The 20,999-nt window shown below is 42.0% G+C and overlaps 1 protein-coding gene across 1 annotated transcript; it reads right to left on the reverse strand.

Moving 5' to 3' along the window:
* Positions 1–120: 120 nt before the first annotated feature.
* On the reverse strand, positions 121–20,645 carry LOC144528465 (uncharacterized). Its single transcript, XM_078267052.1, has 9 exons — positions 20,471–20,645; positions 18,881–19,153; positions 16,541–16,828; positions 13,393–13,674; positions 11,379–11,438; positions 3,397–3,669; positions 1,538–1,825; positions 888–1,172; positions 121–554 (listed from the first exon to the last, which is right to left on the reverse strand). The coding sequence occupies exons 1-9, from the start codon at positions 20,523–20,525 to the stop codon at positions 136–138; spliced, it is 2,223 nt and encodes a 740-aa protein (XP_078123178.1). The 5' UTR covers positions 20,526–20,645; the 3' UTR covers positions 121–135.
* Positions 20,646–20,999: the final 354 nt, after the last annotated feature.

Here is a 20,999-nt window from a genome sequence, read left to right on the forward strand (position 1 = left end):
GTTTAAACATGTATGTTATGTTGGCTATTAATGACATTTTAGAAGAACATATATGTATTACTGCAGGTCAGGTCAGACAGAGTTTTACTGTTTACAGCACTGTGTGAGACCTGAGAGACTGAGCTCAGTCAACTTTCAGTTCACTGAATTAAGGATAAAAAACCCACCTTTGCCATAAAATGATTGACAGGACGGCTGTTCATTGTGACCTTTGAACACCTCGTGAAGTCCGTCATAAAATAATAATAACAGACCTTTGCACCTGATAAAGACTTTACCCACCCACTTTGTAAGACTGTAACATGTAATACTTTGTAATTTTTGAATGAAATGATCCATGTATTTTCTTTTACAGAACAACTTGTAACAAATATATTCCACTCCACTGGTACGTTGTTGTTGAAAGAGAACGATAGTTATAGTGCACCTACCAAGTTTGCCTTTTTTATACAAGACTAACAGCACCGCGACCACGATGACCACGAGGAGGACGAGCACGCCACCAATCACCTCTCCAATGGGTGATCCATTCTTGTCTGGGTGAAGTGTATGATCTAAAAACACAGAAAACATTTAGATTAGTTATTTCATTCAGTTCACTTTCAACATCTTTTCTGTTTGTTGGGTTTCATTTATCAATCTTTCTTGTAGTTTAAGACAAATTAAACTGTGGTGAGGAACCTTTGCGGGTTAGGTTACGTCACTGGCAACTTCCTGCAGTAAACATGTAAACACCGCAAAAAGAAAACGTGACAACCTGAGCATGTGTGTTCGTGGATTTCAAGCCTGTGTGTTGTGTGTTCTAACAAACAGAGTGTTACATTTTAATTCCCCCACTGGGGATCAATAAAGGAGTATACAAAAAACAATAAAATAAAGTTTCTTACCCCACACCTTCTCAACATGTACGTTGGATGCCTGATGGATCACTTCACATGTGTAGGTAGACAAGTCACTCCGTAAAATCTCCACGCTGTCTCGTCTCTGGAAGGTGTCGTCACCATTGGGTCGAACGCCGGAGGACACAACTCCGTCCGCTTTTGTTAGAATACGGCCGTTCCTTTTCATGCACAGGGTGATGTCTTTTGGTAAGAAACCTGTGGCCAGGCACGTCAAAAGGATGTTTGCTTCAACTCTGGTGTTCCTTGTAAACAGGTGCACCTTCGGAGGAACTGGAAACAAACAAACAAACCGCAAAGTGAGATCATATCTGAAGGGTTTTCATTTTTAATTAAAACACAAATATAACACAAAAAGTAATTGTTATACTAAAACTAGCAACATCAAACACTGCTGTGACACAGCCTACATTTTGTAACTTTTCGCCTTTTTTCAAACAAAAAACAAAACTGTCTGGATTTGAAGGTCATGATTGTTAGTGAATGTACTGTACTGTGTGTCCCCACTACTCCGGCGTTTCCGAGCCCCTAAAACGGAGACTTTTGGAAACACTGCTGTTAGTGTCATATTTTGATAACCTGCAGTCCTCCCAATACTAAAGCTACTTCTATTATGTCTAGATTAAATGAATACATACTGGCTTTTTCTAGCTGCTTTTGTCCATAACTGACGAACTTCCCCAACCAACCGATGCACTCATTCTCCAGGTAGCCTTTGGTGTATTCTTTTAGGACCTGGACGTTGTCCCACTTTCTCTTGGTCATGATTGCCGCGTCAGTTGGGGCGACCCAGATGCTGTTGACTTCGTCAAATGAGAGGAAGTCATTTCCGTCGTAGCTGTACATGTCCATGCCGCGTGTGAATGTCATCACTCCGTCCTTCATTACGCCTTCGCAGCCGTGCATCCACTGGAGAACATGGATGTCTGAAAGCAAAGTGAAGCGCAGGACAGTGAAACAAATGGAAGGAAACGCATAAATAATAACAGAGGTTGAGGTGGGTTTCTAGGTTTCCTGGTTAAACATTAAAGAGGAACTTAAAAAGGACAATTCCGGCACAAAATGAACCTAGGGGTTAATAACAGATGTGTAACCACTCTGTCGTTCTCTGGGACATGCTTTCATGCTAATCGAATGTGTTTGTAGCTTGAAACAAGCTAGCGCGGACCGCTGATTAGCTTACAACGCTAGTATTCGGGGCACAGGGAAAGTAAAAACAAATCTCTATTTCTACACCACTAAAAAGGCTCCAAATAGCACCAGACTTCAACGGTAGCATAATGAGAGTCCCTAAATGTTAACTGAAGCATTGAGAACGTTGTAAGTGTACAGACAGTTTATTAAAAGGATAGATTATAAAGACAGTAGCTCCCAAGACGGCGGCCGCCTGTATACGAGAACGCGACTGTCTTTCTAAACTATCTTTTTAATAAACTGTCTGTACACTTACAACGTTCTCAATGCTTCAGTTAACATGTAGGGCCCCTCATTATGCTACCGTGGAAGTGTGGTGATATTTTGAGCCTTTTTAGTGATATAAATAGCGATTTGTTTTTACTTTTCCTGTGCACCGAATACTAGCGTTGTAAGCTAATCAGCAGTCCGCCCTAACACACACAAACACATTTGATTAGCATGAAAACATGTCCCAGAGAACGACAGAGTGGGTCGGTCAGTAAAGGAACAGTCGCAACGGTAGCTCGTATTACAGGATGCACGGACCGAAGCTTTGTGACTAGCAGCACCGTCTTACCGCTGCTGTCGTACAGCGTCTTCCTTGAACAAGTGCTAAACGGCTTCCCGTCTCCTCCCTTTTCCTCTTGTCCTCTATTCATGCCCAGCGACATTTGTTTTAACTACTTTCTCAACTAAAGCTGTATCTACATGCTCCAAGTTTGATAAACTTTGCCTCCATTTTTTTTAGCCACACTTTTGTTTTTAGAGACCACACCGGCACTGCACTCTCACATTTCGGCAAAGAGCCGCCCTACTTTGCATCTGATTGGCTAGAACTCGTTTCATTGGTAGGTGGAAGTTCGATGATTGGTTAAATCCAGCACATATCTAAATCATATCATATCTAAAATAGTCATATGCCAGAAATCGGGCACCAGGCCCGAGTACCAGGAGCCACTGTGCTCCTAGTGAAAAGAGTTAGTCTGGAGCCCTGTGTTTGATTGTAAGAAATGCTGAGTCATGTTTAGGCAGGGGGAATGTCTTTCTATCTCACTGAAGATGCATATAAACTGTGTGCTGTTTTCTCATTCGTTGAATACACTTTCCACACTGGGCTGCAGTGCCTTTTGTGAAGTTATGTTACTCCTACATTCCTGCAAGTTTATAATAAAATACCAAAACCTAACTTGGTTTAGTCTTTGTCTTTATTTTGTTTCACTTTCCAAATTTCCAAAACCTACACCTGCTGCAAACAAGAAAAGGTTCCACCACAATTGCACTAGTCCATACTGCGATTTCGAGCGTCCCGGACGGATCTTACCCGTGTCATTCTGTCTCATTCGTGTCTTCAGGATGTCGATGTTGACTTTGAACCACTGCTGCTTGCTCTGGCGGGACTGGGTGCCTTTCTCCCAGTAATCTGCAGGCAGTCGCTCTTTCATCCAGTCCTGTTTGGGAACTTTCTTCTGGTGGTCGCTGTCAAAGTAGTCGATCATCCGGTTGTTCAGCATTCCCATGGCTGTGAACTCGTGGATGCCCGGGAGTCCGACAGGTTTGGATAGGGCCGTGTAGATGTAAGTGAGGGAATGAATCTCTGAGAGTCACACGGGTAGAAAGACAGACAGATATGTATCAGACGAGGAAGATAAGCACCAGCAGATTTAGTGAGACCTATCCATCCAAATATTTAGGCACAGCATGGGTCAAAACGCTCTGACACACAAATGTCCAAATGGACAACTGCATTGCACTTAGGGTTTGGGTACCAGTGCCTAAACGACTGGTATCTACCGGACCAAAGAGCAACATGGATTTCGGTGCCTCTGCAATTGTCTGCGTTGCAGTAGATGTGAAAAATAAAAGTCGTCTACAAACACCGAAAAGAGATACAACAAAAATATGTATTAATTTAATGATTAAATAAGGTAGTGTCTCCAAACTTACCGCAATTATAACTTGTCTCCTGCTAGTTGTACTACAGCACTTACTTTTAAAAAATATACGTATGCCGTATGTATGTACACCGGAACTAAACAGCTGAATTAGCACAACTTTTATGCTTTTTCTGTCACATCTCCTGTAGTCAGATTCACCGTGTTCACTCGGAAGGAATCGCTTCACACGGGTAGACACCTGTAATGACATCTCGAACATGTTAAGAGGCTAAAAGCACGTTTAAAACTTGCCCTGTTTCAGTCTCCTGGGTGCTAACGCCAGCAGGAGGATAACACGGTGTAGGCAGCACCGATTGTTTACGATTTTCTCGCTACTGACAGCACTACGTGACAACAAACAACAGAGCTACGTGTTGAAATCGACCGAAATTCTCCTTTCAGTTCTCTGTCAGACCCGATCTGTTTTAGCCACAGTACTTCCATGTAGTCACACACACAGAACTCAATGCACAACAACTGTGGTAAAACAGAAAAGACTTGAAATCTAAAAAGATGCTTTGTGTCGTGGCTACGTGCAATAACGCGTAACTCTCGCCAACATGTGTGTGTGTGTTTGTCTATCTGTGTGTGTGTGTGTGTATATATATATATATATATATATATCTGTCTGTGTTTGTCTGTCTGTGTGCCTGTCTGTCGCTCTGTGTGTGCACGTGCGTGTGTGTGTGTATGTAAATATATATGTATATATATATATATATATATATATATATATATATATATATATATGTGTATATATATCTATATCTATCTGTCTGTGTTTGTCTATCTATCTATGTGTGTGTGTGTGTGTATATATATATAAATCTGTCTGTGTTTGTCTATCTATCTATGTGTGTTTGTGTTTGTGTGTGTGTGTGGTGGCTACGTGCATTAAGCATAAGTAAAGCGTGAGTTACTGCACAGATATCTCTTCCTGTCCCACTTCCTGTTTTGCCTCCAGTGGAAACACAGCTTGTTAGAAAACTGTGGTGAAGCCTCACACTGATACATTAAAATGATGCGTGTATACGTCTGTCAATAAGTATCAAGAAATCACCGTACTGAAATGTCAAAGGTGTGTTAAAAGTACGTTGTGTATTTATGTACAAATGAAACAAAAATATCCAATTTTTTTTTGTACCGACTTCAAACACAAGTTACACAGAAACTGAGAAAGAACGAGGAAACCAAAACTAGAATAAAACATATCTGAGGGTTGCTTCTTGTTCACACACACACACACACACACACACACACACACACACACACGCACACACACGCACACACACGCACACACACACACACACACACACACGCACACACACACACACACACGCACACACACACACACGCACACACACGCACACACACACACACTCCCAGTGAGCTATGTCAGTGAGTCAGCATGCACAATACCAGGGCCTCACCTAAGTGGAATGCAGCCATCGTTAATGGTGTTAAATACACCTGTGCTTCTCCTACCATGACACGTCAACATGTCTGCCGTGAAGAAGGTCTGTCTCCCAGGGGCTAAAGTGTGTGTTGATCTCTTGCTTTTCTGTCTTATGGCGGGTAATCAATTAAACATCTTTTAGGTTTTTGGACTGGCCAGTTCGACAAAACAGTTTTAGGAAACTGAGATGTTTCACCATTTGAAATACAAAGACAATGTGAGGGAACTGATAATGACAAGGCAAGGGTTATAAGTAGGGCTGTCAGCATTAACGCAACACTGTACAGCTTTTTATGAACCAAATAGTTTTTATTTGTTGTTTAAAAAAAAAAAAAAAAAAACTTTTTAAAATTTATAACTGGCTTGTTTTGTTGTTTTGTGCAGTACTTAGTAATATGGAGTTTGAAAAGTGGTCTATAAATAAAGAGTATTATTATTATTAATAATAACGTTTCATACTGACGCCATGTTATCAGCCTAACGTTACACTAACAACTAACAACCTCGCAGAAATAAATCCATTTCTCCTTTGTTTGTTTTGATGTACTGAGGCTATGGATTACATCTACATTAACGTTACCAAACATGAAAACAACTCAACGTCCATTTCAACAACAAATCAAACTAAAATAATGAACAGAAATACGAATTTTAAAGACGTCACAACTTGGTCTTTTTTACTTTCACTTTTGACTCCGACTCACACGAACGTGTTGAAAAACTCTCAACTTACCGCCGTTTACCGCCAGTCCTGTCCCCAAAAGGACCAACACTGCGAAGAAATACATTTCCACGGAACCAGACTCTTCTCTTTCTTTGAAAACGTAGTTTTATCCGCCGGTTGGACCGTGTTTTCGTGCTCCGTGTCAGCCCGCAAACCGACTGTCTGCTCCTTTCTGCTTCTTCCGTCGACTGTTTGCGTGATGCATTCAGGGGCTGCTCGTTAATTACATATGTATGTCGCAATCATTTCACAGCTACATTTTTCAAAGTTTGACTTTTCGCTGCATGGGATCATATTCATTCACTCACATACCTAAACTAAAAATCAAAAACTACAATATAAATGCAATCCTCTGTACTTTGCTTCCATGTACTTTACACTGTTTTACATTTTAAAACCTCCACTAAAAACATTTTTTAACAACTTCCAATACATTGCACACACTAAACGCCATATACAGTGTGGCTATTGTTAGGGGGCACTGATGGACTCACTTACTGTTGACTAAAAAAAATAAAAAAGCCCATCTCAAAAAGCCCATTTCAATTTCCCTAAAGCCAAAAGTGACATATTTACTTTTTGTTTTATCCAATCAAATAAGGGCGTAACTTAGGGTCAACATTGGGGGACGTTGAGAACTATCTAGGGAGGTCCCGGGACATGTCTGCATGTCAGTGAACGCACCACGACTGCAGCTTCCTTGTTCATTGTATCAGTTGTGTTTGAGGTGCGTTTTGTTCAAGAACAGTGTGTTTACTTCGCAATCAATTCAGTAAGGCAATAAGTCTGTAATAGGATACTTCACTCTTAAAAATAGTCTAGCAAACAATATAACCTAATATTTTAGTTATATATGTACATTATGTTAAAAGATAAATACAAAAAATAAAATAAAACAATAATGTTATATTGTCATATTAGGCCACATATAGTCTTATAGTCATATAGAGCCTAATATTTTTCTTCTATATATATATTTTTAGTGCAGTGGAAAGGTGTCTGAAAAAACACATATTACATATAGAGGGCTGTTAATGTTACACTATAATAATATCATTTTAAAAAGAACTATATCTGTTTTATGTATTGGATAAAGACCGGCGCACGCCCTCCCTGTCCCCGCCAGTGCCTGTCCTCTGATAACAAGGGACTTTTTACTTACTTTTTTGGGCGAGTGGTCAGCTATATGAGTAGAGCGCGGAGTGATATTCAGCGGAGGAAATAAACAGTTCCGAGGTGTTTATTCCTCCGCTCACATGCCCGACTGGGATTCCCGCTGTCCAAAATAAGAACCAAAGAAAGAATCCAGGCATAAAGCCTAAATATTTATGGTCCTGCGGAGGCTCCACGCAGAGCTTTCTCCGTATCCGGCAGGGTCTCTCTCTGCAGATACAGACACCACCACACACGTCAAGTGGGACATAAGTGATGATTGAGAGGGACTACTTTTGTATAAGTCTATAATGTAACATTGTTTTTTGAGGAAAGCATTGCACATTATACCTTTAAGTTTTTATTTATAACGTTACAGAAAGTTAAACCGTCATATTTAACTAACGTGGGACAGTAAAGTAATATGTAGTAATGGAAAGTAATTTAACGTTAGCAAACGACGTAAACAAGTTGTTTGATAGTGCAGGGAAATACGTCCTTGTCGGTTAGCTAAAAACATTAGCCGTTGACGTCTTTAAACCGTTGGTTGTAACGTTCTTCTTAGTAACATTTTCACAAATGTATAACTTACCACCTCCAGTTGGCTCTAAGTTCAGCCATATGAATGACAAAAACAAAAATATCCAGGCTGTTGGTTGACTCATGATTTTAAAAATCGGGGAAACCTCTGATAAAAAGGAGAAAAATAATAAACTGCCGAGCTGGACGTGCGCGTGGCCTGCTTTGCTGTCGCTGCCGCGAATCATCCAATCAAAAATTCAGAATAGGTTGCTAGGCAGATTACGTTCCAGAAGGTTGTCAGACGGGCAGCTCGGCAAGCACTGGATGGAGGTACATCATATTATTATCAGTGGTGGAAGAAGTATTTAGATCTTGTACTTAAGCATCATATCTTCACATTTGTAAAGCTAATCTAAAAAACAACAACTGTTGGGTAGTTTAATTTATAACAAAACATGTATATTAACATAATTTAAAAGCTTTTCGTATGCTTTTAAAGCAAAAAAAATCTGAATTTGTAAAGCAACTAAAGCTGTGAGATGAATATAATACAGTAAAAAGTACAATATTTACCACTGAGATGTACAAGTACAGTATGAAGTACCTTAAATGTGTACTTACTTTGCACCACGAGTCCGATGACACTGAATCAAAACATCCAGTCGCACAATCTGTTGAGTTTTGTATTACAACTCTTTATTCATTGCCAACAGATTAACACACAAGGCATACTTCCAATATACGTACATTAGACTCTTAGACTTTGGATTTGACAGAAATACTTTCACATTTGCAGAGATTGAGAAGCTTTAACATTATTTCTGTCTTTCTGTGCATGCGGTCACTAAAGAAGTCTCTCACTGCTTCCTTTGAGGCAAACGAAGAGAAAACACTGGGAGAACATCTGACATTGCAATGTGCCACTTTGTGCATTGTTGAATCCATATAATATAATTCATGTATTCCAATAGTATCACACTGTTGTATAGTTTTGTTCTCAGATTAGAGGGAGAACAGCAGAGAGAGCTGCAGCTGGTCGATGGTGCTGGTGTTTATTTTATTTTTTATTTAGTTTATTGGTTTATTTGATAGGGACCATGCATATTTATGAACACTGTTGTATAAAAAACACCATGTAAATATGCCAGAATTAAGATTATGTAACACTTTATATACCAAACGAGCATACTGGAAATGTATGTCTTTCTAAGATATCGCAATGGTGAAATGACAATGTCCTTTTTTATTAAAAGATGATTTATTATTTTATTAAAACAATACTCAATATGTGAAAAGATCATAGTATATAAGAACAACTTGGCAGCTTTGGTGTCAAGAAATGGCCTAAGTTGTTTAATATTCTGCAACTTGAATTTAACATTATTTGCCACCTTTTTTTACACTTTTGAATGTTAGGGGGGAGTCATATATGACTCCTAGATACTTGAATTCATTAACATTATCATGCTCCCTTCCTCCTACGCCAAGATGGGTGGCAAGCAGAGTAAACCACACGGCCCAGAGGGACCAATAGTGGATATGATGACAAAACAATGTTTTAATGTTTAAAAATGTCTTATACTGCACTGTAACTCTTATTCTCGTATTTTATCAGTTGTTTTTATATCTTTTTTTTTTAATGTAAAGCACTTTGAAATGCCTTGTTGCTGAAATGTGATACAAATAAAGCTGCCTTGCCTAAGGAACAATTAGAATGTGACCTTTATGTTTTGTTTGGTAAACGCCATACAGACATGACTTAGTGAGCCAGTCATCAATGTGGTGTGTGTGTGTGTGTGTGTGTGTGTGTGTGTGTGTGTGTGTGTGTGTGTGTGTGTGTGTGTGTGTCTCTGTGTGTGTGTGTGTGTGTGTGTGTGTGTGTGTGTGTGTGTGTGTGTGTGTGTGTGTGTGAGTGTGTCTGTGTGTCTCTGTGTGTGTGTGTGTGTGTGTGTGTTTGTGTGTGTGTGAGAGTGTCTGTGTGTCTCTGTGTGTGTGTGTGTGTGTGTGTGTGTGTCTGTGTGTCTGTGTGTGTCGTCTGTGTGTGTGTCGTGTGTGTCGTCTGTGTGTAGTGTGTCTGTGTGTGTGTGTCTGTGTGTGTGTGTGTGTGTGTGTGTCTGTGTGTGTCTCTGTGTGTGTGTGTCAGTGTGTGTGTGGTGTCTGTGTGTGTGTGTCAGTGTGTCTGTGTGTGTGTCTGTGTGTGTGTGTGTGTGTGTGTGTGTGTGTGAGTGTGTCTGTGTGTCTGTGTGTGTGTAGTCTATGTGTAGGTGCCGTGTGTGTGTGTGTGTGTGTGTGTGTGTGTGTGTGTGTGTGTGTGTGTGTGTGTGTCTGTGTGTGTGTGTGTGTGTGTGTGTGTGTGTGTGAGTGTGTCTGTGTGTCGTGTGTGTGTGTGTGTGTCTCTGTGTGTGTGTGTGTGTGTGTGTGTGTGCGAGTGTGGCCCATGCGTGTGCTGTGTGTGTGTCTGTGTGTGTGTGTGAGTGTCTGTGTGTCTCTGTGTGTGTGTGTGTGTGTGTAGTGTCTGTGTGTGTCTGTGTGTGGGAAACTGTGAGTGTCCGAAAACTGTGAAAAACTGTGTGTCTGTGCGTGTGTGTGTGTGTGTGTGTGTGTGTGTGTCTGTGTGTGTGTGTGTGCGTGTGTCTCTGTGTGCTGTGTGATGCGCTGTGTGCAAAGTGTGTGTGTGTGTGTGTGTATTGTGCAGAAGAAGCTAAAAGATCTTTGTTATCCAAAGATCAACATGAGATACAAAATGTCTGTAAATGTCAGTTTTCTCACAACATAGATTTTATATAACTCAAACACTATGTCATCATTTTACATTATGTTGACCTAAAGTAGCGCCCATCCCCTGCAAGCATCCGGGAAGCCAAGAGGCTGGGTGACTGTCTGAAAGAAGCACTGGCCATCAGCTGTCAGATTTCTGGAAAAGAGAGGAAAACACTCACCCTGGGGGACAGGTTGGTACACGACTGTGCCATTGTTACCGCCGTTACACACACAAACCACACACACACACACGCACACACACACACACACACACACAACCACACACACACACACACACACACACACACACACACACACACACACCTACACACACACGTTTGTTTCACTATCTTTGCGGGGACACCGTCATTGACATAATGCATTCCCTAGCCCCTTACCCTAACCTTACCCATCACAACTAAATGCCTAACCTTAACCCTTACCCTCACCCTAACCAGAACCTCATTCTAACCCTAATCCTAAAACCAAGTCTTAACCCTCAAACAGACCTTTAACCTTGTGGGGTCCAGCATTTTGGGCCCCACAAGGCTGTGCAGACCCCACAAGTATACTGTATTCCCCAGTTTTTGGACCCCACGAATATAGTAAAACAAGCACGCACACACACACACACACACACACACACACACACACACACACACACACACACACTCACACACACGGTTTGACAAGACTTTTTATCATTAGCACAAAAACACACAGGAGTAACATTCATCTTTAAATAAAGCTCTTACCGGAGGGAGTAACAGCATCAAGCGGTTGATCTGAACTGCTGTTGCCAGATGTACGTGACTCTGCGAAGAAAAGCAAAGTGTGTTTAGTTGTACAGCGGCCTGCAGGGAGCACACACATCCAACAACATCCAAGTGTCATCTGTCATCCATCATCATTAAGCGCGTCTGGCAAGTTATTCCCGTACCTCTCGGCGGCTAAACATTGAGTCTCAAATTGCCGCCTACAACAATCTTATGGGTCTTCGGATGCTTTATTAATAATGCAAAGGAGAAAAAAAAGAGGAAATATGCTGTCAGCTTATCTATACGCAGAAGGAAATCTTCCAGTAAAAACATGTATGTTATGTTGGCTATTAATGACATTTTAGAAGAACATATATGTATTACTGCAGGTCAGGTCAGACAGAGTTTTACTGTTTACAGCACTGTGTGAGACCTGAGAGACTGAGCTCAGTCAACTTTCAGTTCACTGAATTAAGGATAAAAAAAAACACCTGTAGAGGCTAAGCCCAAGCTTTAAGCCCCCCGATGTACTGTTCCACGGGGAGAGTAATAGATGCACTTTTTACCTTTTTGATCAATGAAAGTCATATTTGCAGTTAAAACCTTTGGTTCCATTTATTTCCATGAGATCTTAGTTGGGTTTCCAGACAAATCATTGCTTGTATGTATGCCTGTGTAGTGTTGTGGGGTGTGTGTGTGGTCAAAAAACTGTATGTAAGCTTCCGGGTTGCACCCGAGGAACCAAAGATTGGTTCCTATTTATACCAAGGGCACTAATTGGCTCTTACAACACCTTTGCCACATAATGATTGACAGGACGACTGTTAGTTGTGACCTTTGAACACCTCGTGAAGTCCGTCACAAAATAATAACAGACTTTTGCACCTGATAACGATTTCACATTATGCCTGTAACAATTATTACAGAATTGTCTCGTTTTTTAAAAACAATCCGTTTTTAGAAATGTGATATATTGTCTGTTTATTATTCAACTTTTGTTATTTGTTAAAGAAGGAAAAGAAAATCGCAATACTCAATACTATCGGATCATTATATTTCTAGAATTGCAGTAAATGAAAAAAAATGTGGTGGAAAAATAAATGTAAACAGAGAGCGGTGCGCCAGAAATGCAATGCGCCGTGACGTAGATCCCCTTCAAGACCAGGCTGATGTTGGAAGTCCCTCTAGTGGACAGAACGTGTAACAACAGCCACATGCTGATAGTGGCATTGACAACATAAACCTGAGTAGTGTAGTACATTACATATTATGATTGAAAAATGAAAAATAACATGATATTCGAATGGTATTATAGAGGAAGACTGACAGCTCTACTCCATTGGTATGTTGTTGTTGTTTAAAGAGGACAATAGCTTTATTGCACCTACCAATTATTCCTCTTTTATACAAGACTAACAGCACCGCCCCGACTCCGACTGTGAGAAGGATCCCGATCACGATTCCAATCGCCCCACCAATGATTCTGTGGTGAGGAATCTTTGCCGCTACGGTACTTTCTAGTGATAGACCGATTGTATCGGCTGGCCGATATCTATCGGGCCGATATTTACGTTTTACGTGTATCGATATCGGGCCGATACGTGGCTGCTGCGTCACGATAGTTTTTTTCCCGGCGTTATTTACAGACAGGCGTCCACAGGCAGCTCTGTGTTGCTGGAGACGCTGCACCCATCCACATGATGCACATTGCACACATAATTTGGGTCATATGAATGTAAGGTGATTGCAGAAGTGACACTGATCTGTGTTTTTGTTTATTATTATTAAAGAAATGGCAGAGCAGATTCCGAAAGAAAATCCAGTGTGGCAGGGTTTACATTTTTATGATGTAAATTGAGGGAGCAAAAGCAGTATCGGCTCCAAATATCCTTCAATATCTCCTAGTACTTTCAATCATTTGAGACACGTTACTGGCAACTTCCTGCAATAAACACGTAAACACCGCAAAAAACAAAATGTGACAAATGACAAAAATAATAAAGTTTCTTACCCCACACCTCCTCAACATGTACGTTGGATGCCTGATGGATCACTTCACAGGTGTAGGTAGACAAGTCACTCCGTAAAATCTCCACGCTGTCTCGTCTCTGGAAGGTGTCGTCACCATTGGGTCGAACGCCGGAGGACACAACTCCGTCCGCTTCAGTTAGAATACTGCCGTTCCTTTTCATGTGCAGGGTGATGTCTTTTGGTAAGAAACCTGTGGCCAGGCACGTCAAAAGGATGTTTGCTTCAACTTTGGCGTTCCTTGTAAACAGGTACACCTTTGGAACTGGAAACAAACAAACAAACCGCAAAGTGAGATCATATCTGAAGGGTTTTCATTTTTAATTAAAACACAAATATAACACAAAAAGTAATTGTTATACTAAAACTAGCAACATCAAACACTGCTGTGACACAGCCTACATTTTGTAACTTTGTGCCTTTTTTCAAACAAATTTTCTGTCTGGATTTGAAGGTCATGATTGTTAGTGAATGTACTGTACCGTGCGTCCCCACTACTTCGGCGTTTCTGAGCCCCTAAAACGGAGACGTTTGGAAACACTGTGTTAGAAAAGTTATAATTATATATATATATTGACATGTTCACTAAATGGCTAGACGTTTTTCCATGTGTTAATCCAGATGCTATTACGGTAGCTAAAGCAATAAGTAAGTGTAAAGCTGAGTCAGACCGTGGAAAAGAGAATCAAGAAAGCTTAACAGGACCGGTGACAAACTGTGCCAAGGTCTGGTACCAGAACCTGATCTACGACCAGAAGATTAAGAACGTCTAACAACACCTTGGAGGACCCCAGTACCAGTGGACTCAACCACTAGCAGCCCAATCCAACAGACGCTGGGCTCAGAGTACATCCTGTCAGCCAGCAACATGGGCTCTCTCCCCCAAACACTCGCACCAGAAACACATCTGCCCATGGTTAAAGTGGCGCAAAGTCATTTATCCCGCCGGTATAATAGCAACAGCGCCCGAGATCCACCCACAAAGCTACTTGGCGCTTTGATACTTACGCTTTCAGATCGTTAAAATAGGGCCCTCTGTCTGGAAGAACAGACCAACGGCCAGCAGGCTGACTGAGAGAAGGGGGGGAGCGAGACCAGCTCCTGCTCTGACTCATCTGACGCATGTGAAGGAAGGAAGGAAGGAAATAAGTTTACGCCCATATGAGCACCTATATGAGGTGTCAAGCACCTATAGTATTCCTAGAAAATGCCTCAATATCAATCAACTCGGTATGGAAAAATGACATTTTGTCTGTATCGGGTGCTATACATTCTGTAAAATTTGCATTGAGTTTCCTGTTGTAGATTAGTGTTATGTTTCCAGTGTCGCGGTTCGAACCGTAACTTTAGTTGGGACAAACGCCTTGTCTCTTCAGGCTAACTATGTTAGCTTTAGCCTGGCTGGTAGCAGCTTTCTTCGGGGAAAAATGGCCAGGGGAATAACGTGATGACGTTACGTTAATCAGTTGATTTAGTTTGTCTTTACAGCGAACATAAAACACGGACCACTGTAGCTTCACTACCCATGGAAAAGCATGTGCATCACTGTGTCCCTTTTACACACGGAGAGCCTCACTTCCCTTAGCAAGCAGCAAAAAACGCTTTTAGCGCCAACATCGCAACGCCCCTGCGTAGGGCTTTTTTGCGTAAGAAATTCCCGAATTATCACGGTATACCGCAACCCCCTTATGAGTGTAGCGTAAGTTAGAGCGAGAATGGCGGAGTGAGTGACGCCAGTGCCCGTGTGGTCGCGCAAGGAGAGCGAGCGGTAACGGAGAGTAGCGTATGAGTGCCGCTGTGAGCAAAAGAGAGAGGAAAAAAAGTTAGCAAAGTTGATGTAAAGTGAGTTAAAAGTGAACAATAAAACAACAAGCTAGAGCTTCTCAAGACACTGTGGTTTTATCTGTCTGGATGACAATCTGTCTGTCAATACCGCCGGTAAAGTGAATGGCGTACTCCCCAAAAAAACATCGGCTTAAACCTTACAACGTGTTGCAGCCCGAGTGCAGCCCGTCTAGCAGCTGAGCAGACAGAGAGCAGAGAGGGCGACTCGGCAGTTTGCTAACTTGTTGCTCTTCTACCAATATAAGCCGCTCTGTTTTAGGCTACGAAACGTGCATGCAGGCTGAAATTCAACCGCACCGCTTTATCGGGAAAAGCTATAAACAGAAGGAAACTCCGCTAGCTGCTAGGCTAATGTGCAATGGTAAACACTGCAGCTGTAACGTTAATGTGTCTACCTCAGCTGAGAACGATACAGATACAAGACATTACACAGGTACTCTCGCATATCCTAATAGTCAACACGAATGAAATGTTATTATGTGTCATGGAACATTGCGCTCCCCAACTCGCGAAAGGTCAGATTTGCTCCATCTTTTGATGATAACGTTTTGTTTAGAAAACCTTGAATCCATGTAAGACACAATCCATATCCTTATCAATTAATCCATGTCATTAGACACAACACGCACACATATGCAGGCCAATGGTTTTTTGCGGTGATGACGGTGACGAGCTCAGACCTGCGGTAATGCGGTAACCGTCCCAACCCTTGTCCTGCAATGTGATTATCGCGCATGCGCACATCGCGATGTAGACGATGAAACAAAATATCGTGCAGCCCTAGTCTGGACGAGCACAATCAGAGACACACGTCAGTCAGTCTTATCGGTTACTTAGCTGACATACCTTTCAGTAACAGTTCTCTGCTCTTACTTTTTACCGTTGTTCTTTCTCCATAGTATTTTCTGTATTTTCAACTTATACATCCCTGATTTTCAACCACAGAGTAATGTCAGACAGAGTCCTTTTCTGCCGCCTTTAGCACCTTGTGGTCACGTGTTACTGTCAGTAACAGTTCTATGTCGCCATCAGTCCAAACTAAGAATCAAAAACCCAAAAGGTAGAAGTGTAAATGTAGCCTAAAACTGTAATTAAAGAAAAGCTCACAGGCTTGCACCCCCTTAAAAATACGCAAGTAATTAGTTTTGTCAGTTGTCTAAACAACAAACGTTTTTGTGTAAATACAAATCATTTCAAAGTTAGTTTCATGTGTCATATTTTGATAACCTGCAGTCCTCCCAATACTAAAGCTACTTCTATTATCTCTAGATTAAATGAATACATACTGGCTTCTTCTAGCTGCTTTTGTCCATAACTGACGAACTTCCCCAACCAACCGATGCACTCATTCTCCAGGTAGCCTTTGGTGTATTCTTTTAGGACCTGGATGTTGTCCCACTTTCTCTTGGTCATGATTGCCGCTTCAGTTGGGGCGACCCAGACGCTGTTGAGGTTGTCGAATGACAGGAAGTCATTTCCGTCGTAGCCGTACATGTCCATGCCGCGTACGAATGTCATCACTCCGTCCTTCATTACGCCTTCGCAGCCGTGCATCCACTGGAGAACATGGAGGTCTGAAAGCAAAGTGAAGCGCAGGACAGTGAAACAAATGTCTAACAACAAGGAAACGCATAAATAATAACAGAGGTTGAGGTGGGTTTCTAGGTTTCCTGGTTAAACATTAAAGAACTTAACACCAGACTGAACAGTTGATTAGCCCGGTGGAAAGTGTCTTTCTTCCATCGAGGGGCGGCGGGGGCGAGTCCCAGACTAACGGCAGCATTAATGTAGTTTCTGTGATACCAGAATCATGGCCAGAATCGCAAAATTAAGAATAAAAAAAAAAACATTAAGGCTACATTTACACTGCTACATTTTGGTTTAAAAACAAATATCTTTTTGCAGTTTTTGTTCCTACCCTCACCTATGGTCATGAAGGCTGGGTCATGACCGAAAGAACAAGATCCAGGGTACAAGCGGCCGAAATGGGTTTCCTCAGGAGGGTAGCTGGCGTCTCCCTTAGAGATAGGGTGAGAAGCTCAGTTATCCGTGAGGAGCTCGGAGTAGAGCCGCTGCTCCTCTGCGTCGAAAGGAGCCAGTTGAGGTGGTTCGGGCATCTGGTAAGGATGCCCCCTGGGCGCCTCCCTAGGGAGGTGTTCCAGGCACGTCCAGCTCGGAGGAGGCCTCGGGGAAGACCCAGGACTAGGTGGAGGGACGTCCAGCTGGGAGGAGGCCTTGGGGAAGACCCAGGACTAGGTGGAGGGACGTCCAGCTGGGAGGAGGCCTCGGGGGAGACCCAGGACTAGGTGGAGTGACGTCCAGCTGGGAGGAGGTCTCGGGGAAGACCCAGGACTAGGTGGAGTGACGTCCAGCTGGGAGGAGGTCTCGGGGAAGACCCAGGACTAGGTGGAGGGACGTCCAGCTGGGAGGAGGCCTCGGGGGAGACCCAGGACTAGGTGGAGGGATTATATCTCTAACCTGGCCTGGGAACGCCTCGGGATCCCCCAGTCGGAGCTGGTTAATGTGGCCCGGGAAAGGGAAGTTTGGGGTCCCCTGCTGGAGCTGCTACCCCCGCGACCCGACCCCGGATAAGCGGATGAAGATGGATGGATGGATCTTTTTGCTACGTTTCCCCCTCTCATTCCCCCTGCTCTGGTGTTTCCCCCTCTCATTCCCCCTGCTCTGGTGTTCCCCCTCTCATTCCCCCTGCTCTGGTGTTCCCCCTCTCATTCCCCCTGCTCTGGTGTTCCCCCTCTCATTCCCCCTGCTCTGGTGTTCCCCCCTCTCATTCCCCCTCTCATTCCCCCTGCTCTGGTGTTCCCCCCTCTCATTCCCCCTGCTCTGCTTTCACCCAGCAATGTAGATGTAGCCTATGTCAGTGCAAAAAAGCGAACTGGAGATTTGGAAATATGACTGCGTCTCAGTTACCAACCGAGTTCCCCAATAATAACCCCTTTCAGATTCTCGTGAAAGCAATATTGTTTCTTAGTTAACAAATCATTAAAGGTGCCCTGCCACACAAAACCGTTTTTGCTTGCATTTTTTGAAATATGTTAGGTCCATATGTGTTTGTGTTATGTGGTGAATGTGAAAATGAACTGCTAGCTCCTCTGTCAGCTCTAGCCACTAAAAAGAAATAAGCAGAGAAATCAGGCCAATTACAAAAGCTGGTCTGACATGTTACTATTCATGACCTCGCCCAGTTGCGCTGGGTAAAAGATGCTGATAGCCAGGCTCTCATTGGCTAGCTGTTAGCCAATCAGAGTCAAGCAGCTTAGCTCGTTGAATATTAATGAGAACTGGCACAAACCGAGCTGAGTCTTCCTGCAGGCTTTCTTTACTACGCTAGAATGGCTTGAAACAAGGTAACCAAGGCATTTTTTCCACAAAATATGTTACAGAGTCCACGGTAGAACTTCAGACATTACCACAGAGTCATGAAATACGTGTGGCAGGGCACCTTTAAAATGCAAAGAAAAAATTACAATTAAAACTGTGTGATTTTACGCAGACTAACAGGAATACCACTTTCTGGCCAAGTAACAAAACAGCTTTATTGTTACTGGAGATTTATTATAGCCGTTGATATCAACGTCAGTATAAAGTGTTTCCCGAACGGATCTTACCCGTGTCATTCTGTCTCATTCGTGTCTTCAGGATGTCGATGTTGACTTTGAACCACTGCTGCTTGCTCTGGCGGGACTGGGTGCCTTTCTCCCAGTAATCTGCAGGCAGTCGCTCTTTCATCCAGTCCTGTTTGGGAACTTTCTTCTGGTGGTCGCTGTCAAAGTAGTCGATCATCCGGTTGTTCAGCAGACCCATGGCTGTGAACTCGTGGATGCCCGGGAGTCCGACAGGTTTGGATAGGGCCGTGTAGATGTAAGTGAGGGAATGAATCTCTGAGAGTCACACGGGTAGAAAGACAGACAGATATGTATCAGACGAGGAAGATAAGCACCAGTAGATTTAGTGAGACCTATCCATCCAAATATTTAGGCACAGCATGGGTCAAAACGCTCTGACACACAAATGTCCAAATGGACAACTGCATTGCACTTAGGGTTTGGGTACCGAAACCTATTACTAGTTATCGTAGTAGTAGCAGTATTAGTAGCAGTATAAGTTATCGTGTATTCCAACGTCTATCAAGCTGCTGAACTCCAACAGTAAATCTCAGCAATACACCAGCCCTTTTAGCATAAATCCCGCTTAAATCCTTCATAAAGCTAGGAAAACACTGGAAGAAAAATCTTTTAATATATGTCTTTTCACCACAAACACGTTGGGGGTCAATTCTTAATCTAAACATTACAGAAAAAATACTTACATCTACATCGTGAGACGAGGTGTGTCGGAAGGGGACAAGCAGGTCAAAAGTTAAGAAGAAATAATAGTAATACTTAATAGTAGGTAGTTGCCTACTTATTAAACTTTATATATTTTTGCAATTTAGACAGTGTGCGGGAGTTTTCTTCACCACTTAATCTAAACATTAACATCTCTTTTGTATCCATTACATTGGTATTGTAACTGAAATGTCCCTAACCTAGCTCATGTTGAATCAAAAATGTAACCGACTCGGGACCATGTAATTGGATACCCAGCCCAAGACTCACACACACACACACACACACACACACACACACACACACACACACACACACACACACACACACACACACACACACACACACACACACACACACACACACACACACACACTCTTGTCCACACCGATTAACGACAGTAAACATAATCAGTATAGCTTTACGTTAACTTTAACTGAGTCAGTGATCTCCTTCTCATGTTTTTACCAACACTGTACAGCTTTTTATGAACCAAATAGTTTTTATTTGTTGTTTAAAAAAATTAAAAAAACTGTTTATAACTGGCTTGTTTTGTTGTTTTGTGCAGTACTTAGTAATATGGAGTTTGAAAAGTGGTCTATAAATAAAGAGTATTATTATTATTAATAATAACGTTTCATACTGACGCCATGTTATCAGCCTAACGTTACACTAACAACTAACAACCTCGCAGAAATAAATCCATTTCTCCTTTGTTTGTTTTGATGTACTGAGGCTATGGATTACATCTACATTAACGTTACCAAACACGATACGAAATACGAATTTTAAAGACGTCACAACTTGGTCTTTTTTACTTTCACTTTTGACTCCGACTCACACGAACGTGTTGAAAAACTCTCAACTTACCGCCGTTTACCGCCAGTCCTGTCCCCAAAAGGACCAACACTGCGAAGAAATACATTTCCACGGAACCAGACTCTTCTCTTTCTTTGAAAACGTAGTTTTATCCGCCGGTTGGACCGTGTTTTCGTGCTCCGTGTCAGCCCGCAAACCTACTGTCTGGCTCTGCGTGAGATACCTTATATAATACTTGACATTTTTTTTCTTTTCAGGTCACTTTCTTTATACTTCTACCCAGAGTCCAAAGTGACACCTTCACAATGTTTGTTTTGTCTAACCATCAGTAAAAAAGTGTTGCTAATACATTATATTTATTAACATTATTAAAAGGAAAAGCATCAAATCTCCACATTTGCAAAGCTGAACTAGTTTAATTTATAACAAAACATCATATTTTAGCAAAAACAAATCTGAATTTGTAAAGCAATTAAAGCTGTGAGATGAATATAATGCAGTAAAAAGTACAATATGTACCACTGAGATGTACAAGTACAGTATGAAGTACCTTAAAGCTACATTGTGTAAGAATTTCTCC

Source organism: Sander vitreus, chromosome 14 (assembly GCF_031162955.1).
Source record: "Sander vitreus isolate 19-12246 chromosome 14, sanVit1, whole genome shotgun sequence".
In the NCBI taxonomy this organism is placed as follows: Eukaryota; Metazoa; Chordata; class Actinopteri; order Perciformes; family Percidae; genus Sander; species Sander vitreus.

What these genes read in the sequence shown, in the direction of transcription:
- LOC144528465 (XM_078267052.1), bottom strand. Translation starts at nt 20,525, where the DNA reads ATGTATTTCTTCGCAGTGTTGGTCCTTTTGGGGACAGGACTGGCGGTA. An exon ending in TGATGCTGTTACTCCCTCCG is followed by an intron (nt 3,670 to 11,378) that starts GTAAGAGCTTTA and finishes TGTGACTCTCAG; the next exon opens with AGATTCATTCCCTCACTTAC. An exon ending in ACATGTTGAGAAGGTGTGGG is followed by an intron (nt 555 to 887) that starts GTAAGAAACTTT and finishes CTGTGTTTTTAG; the next exon opens with ATCATACACTTCACCCAGAC.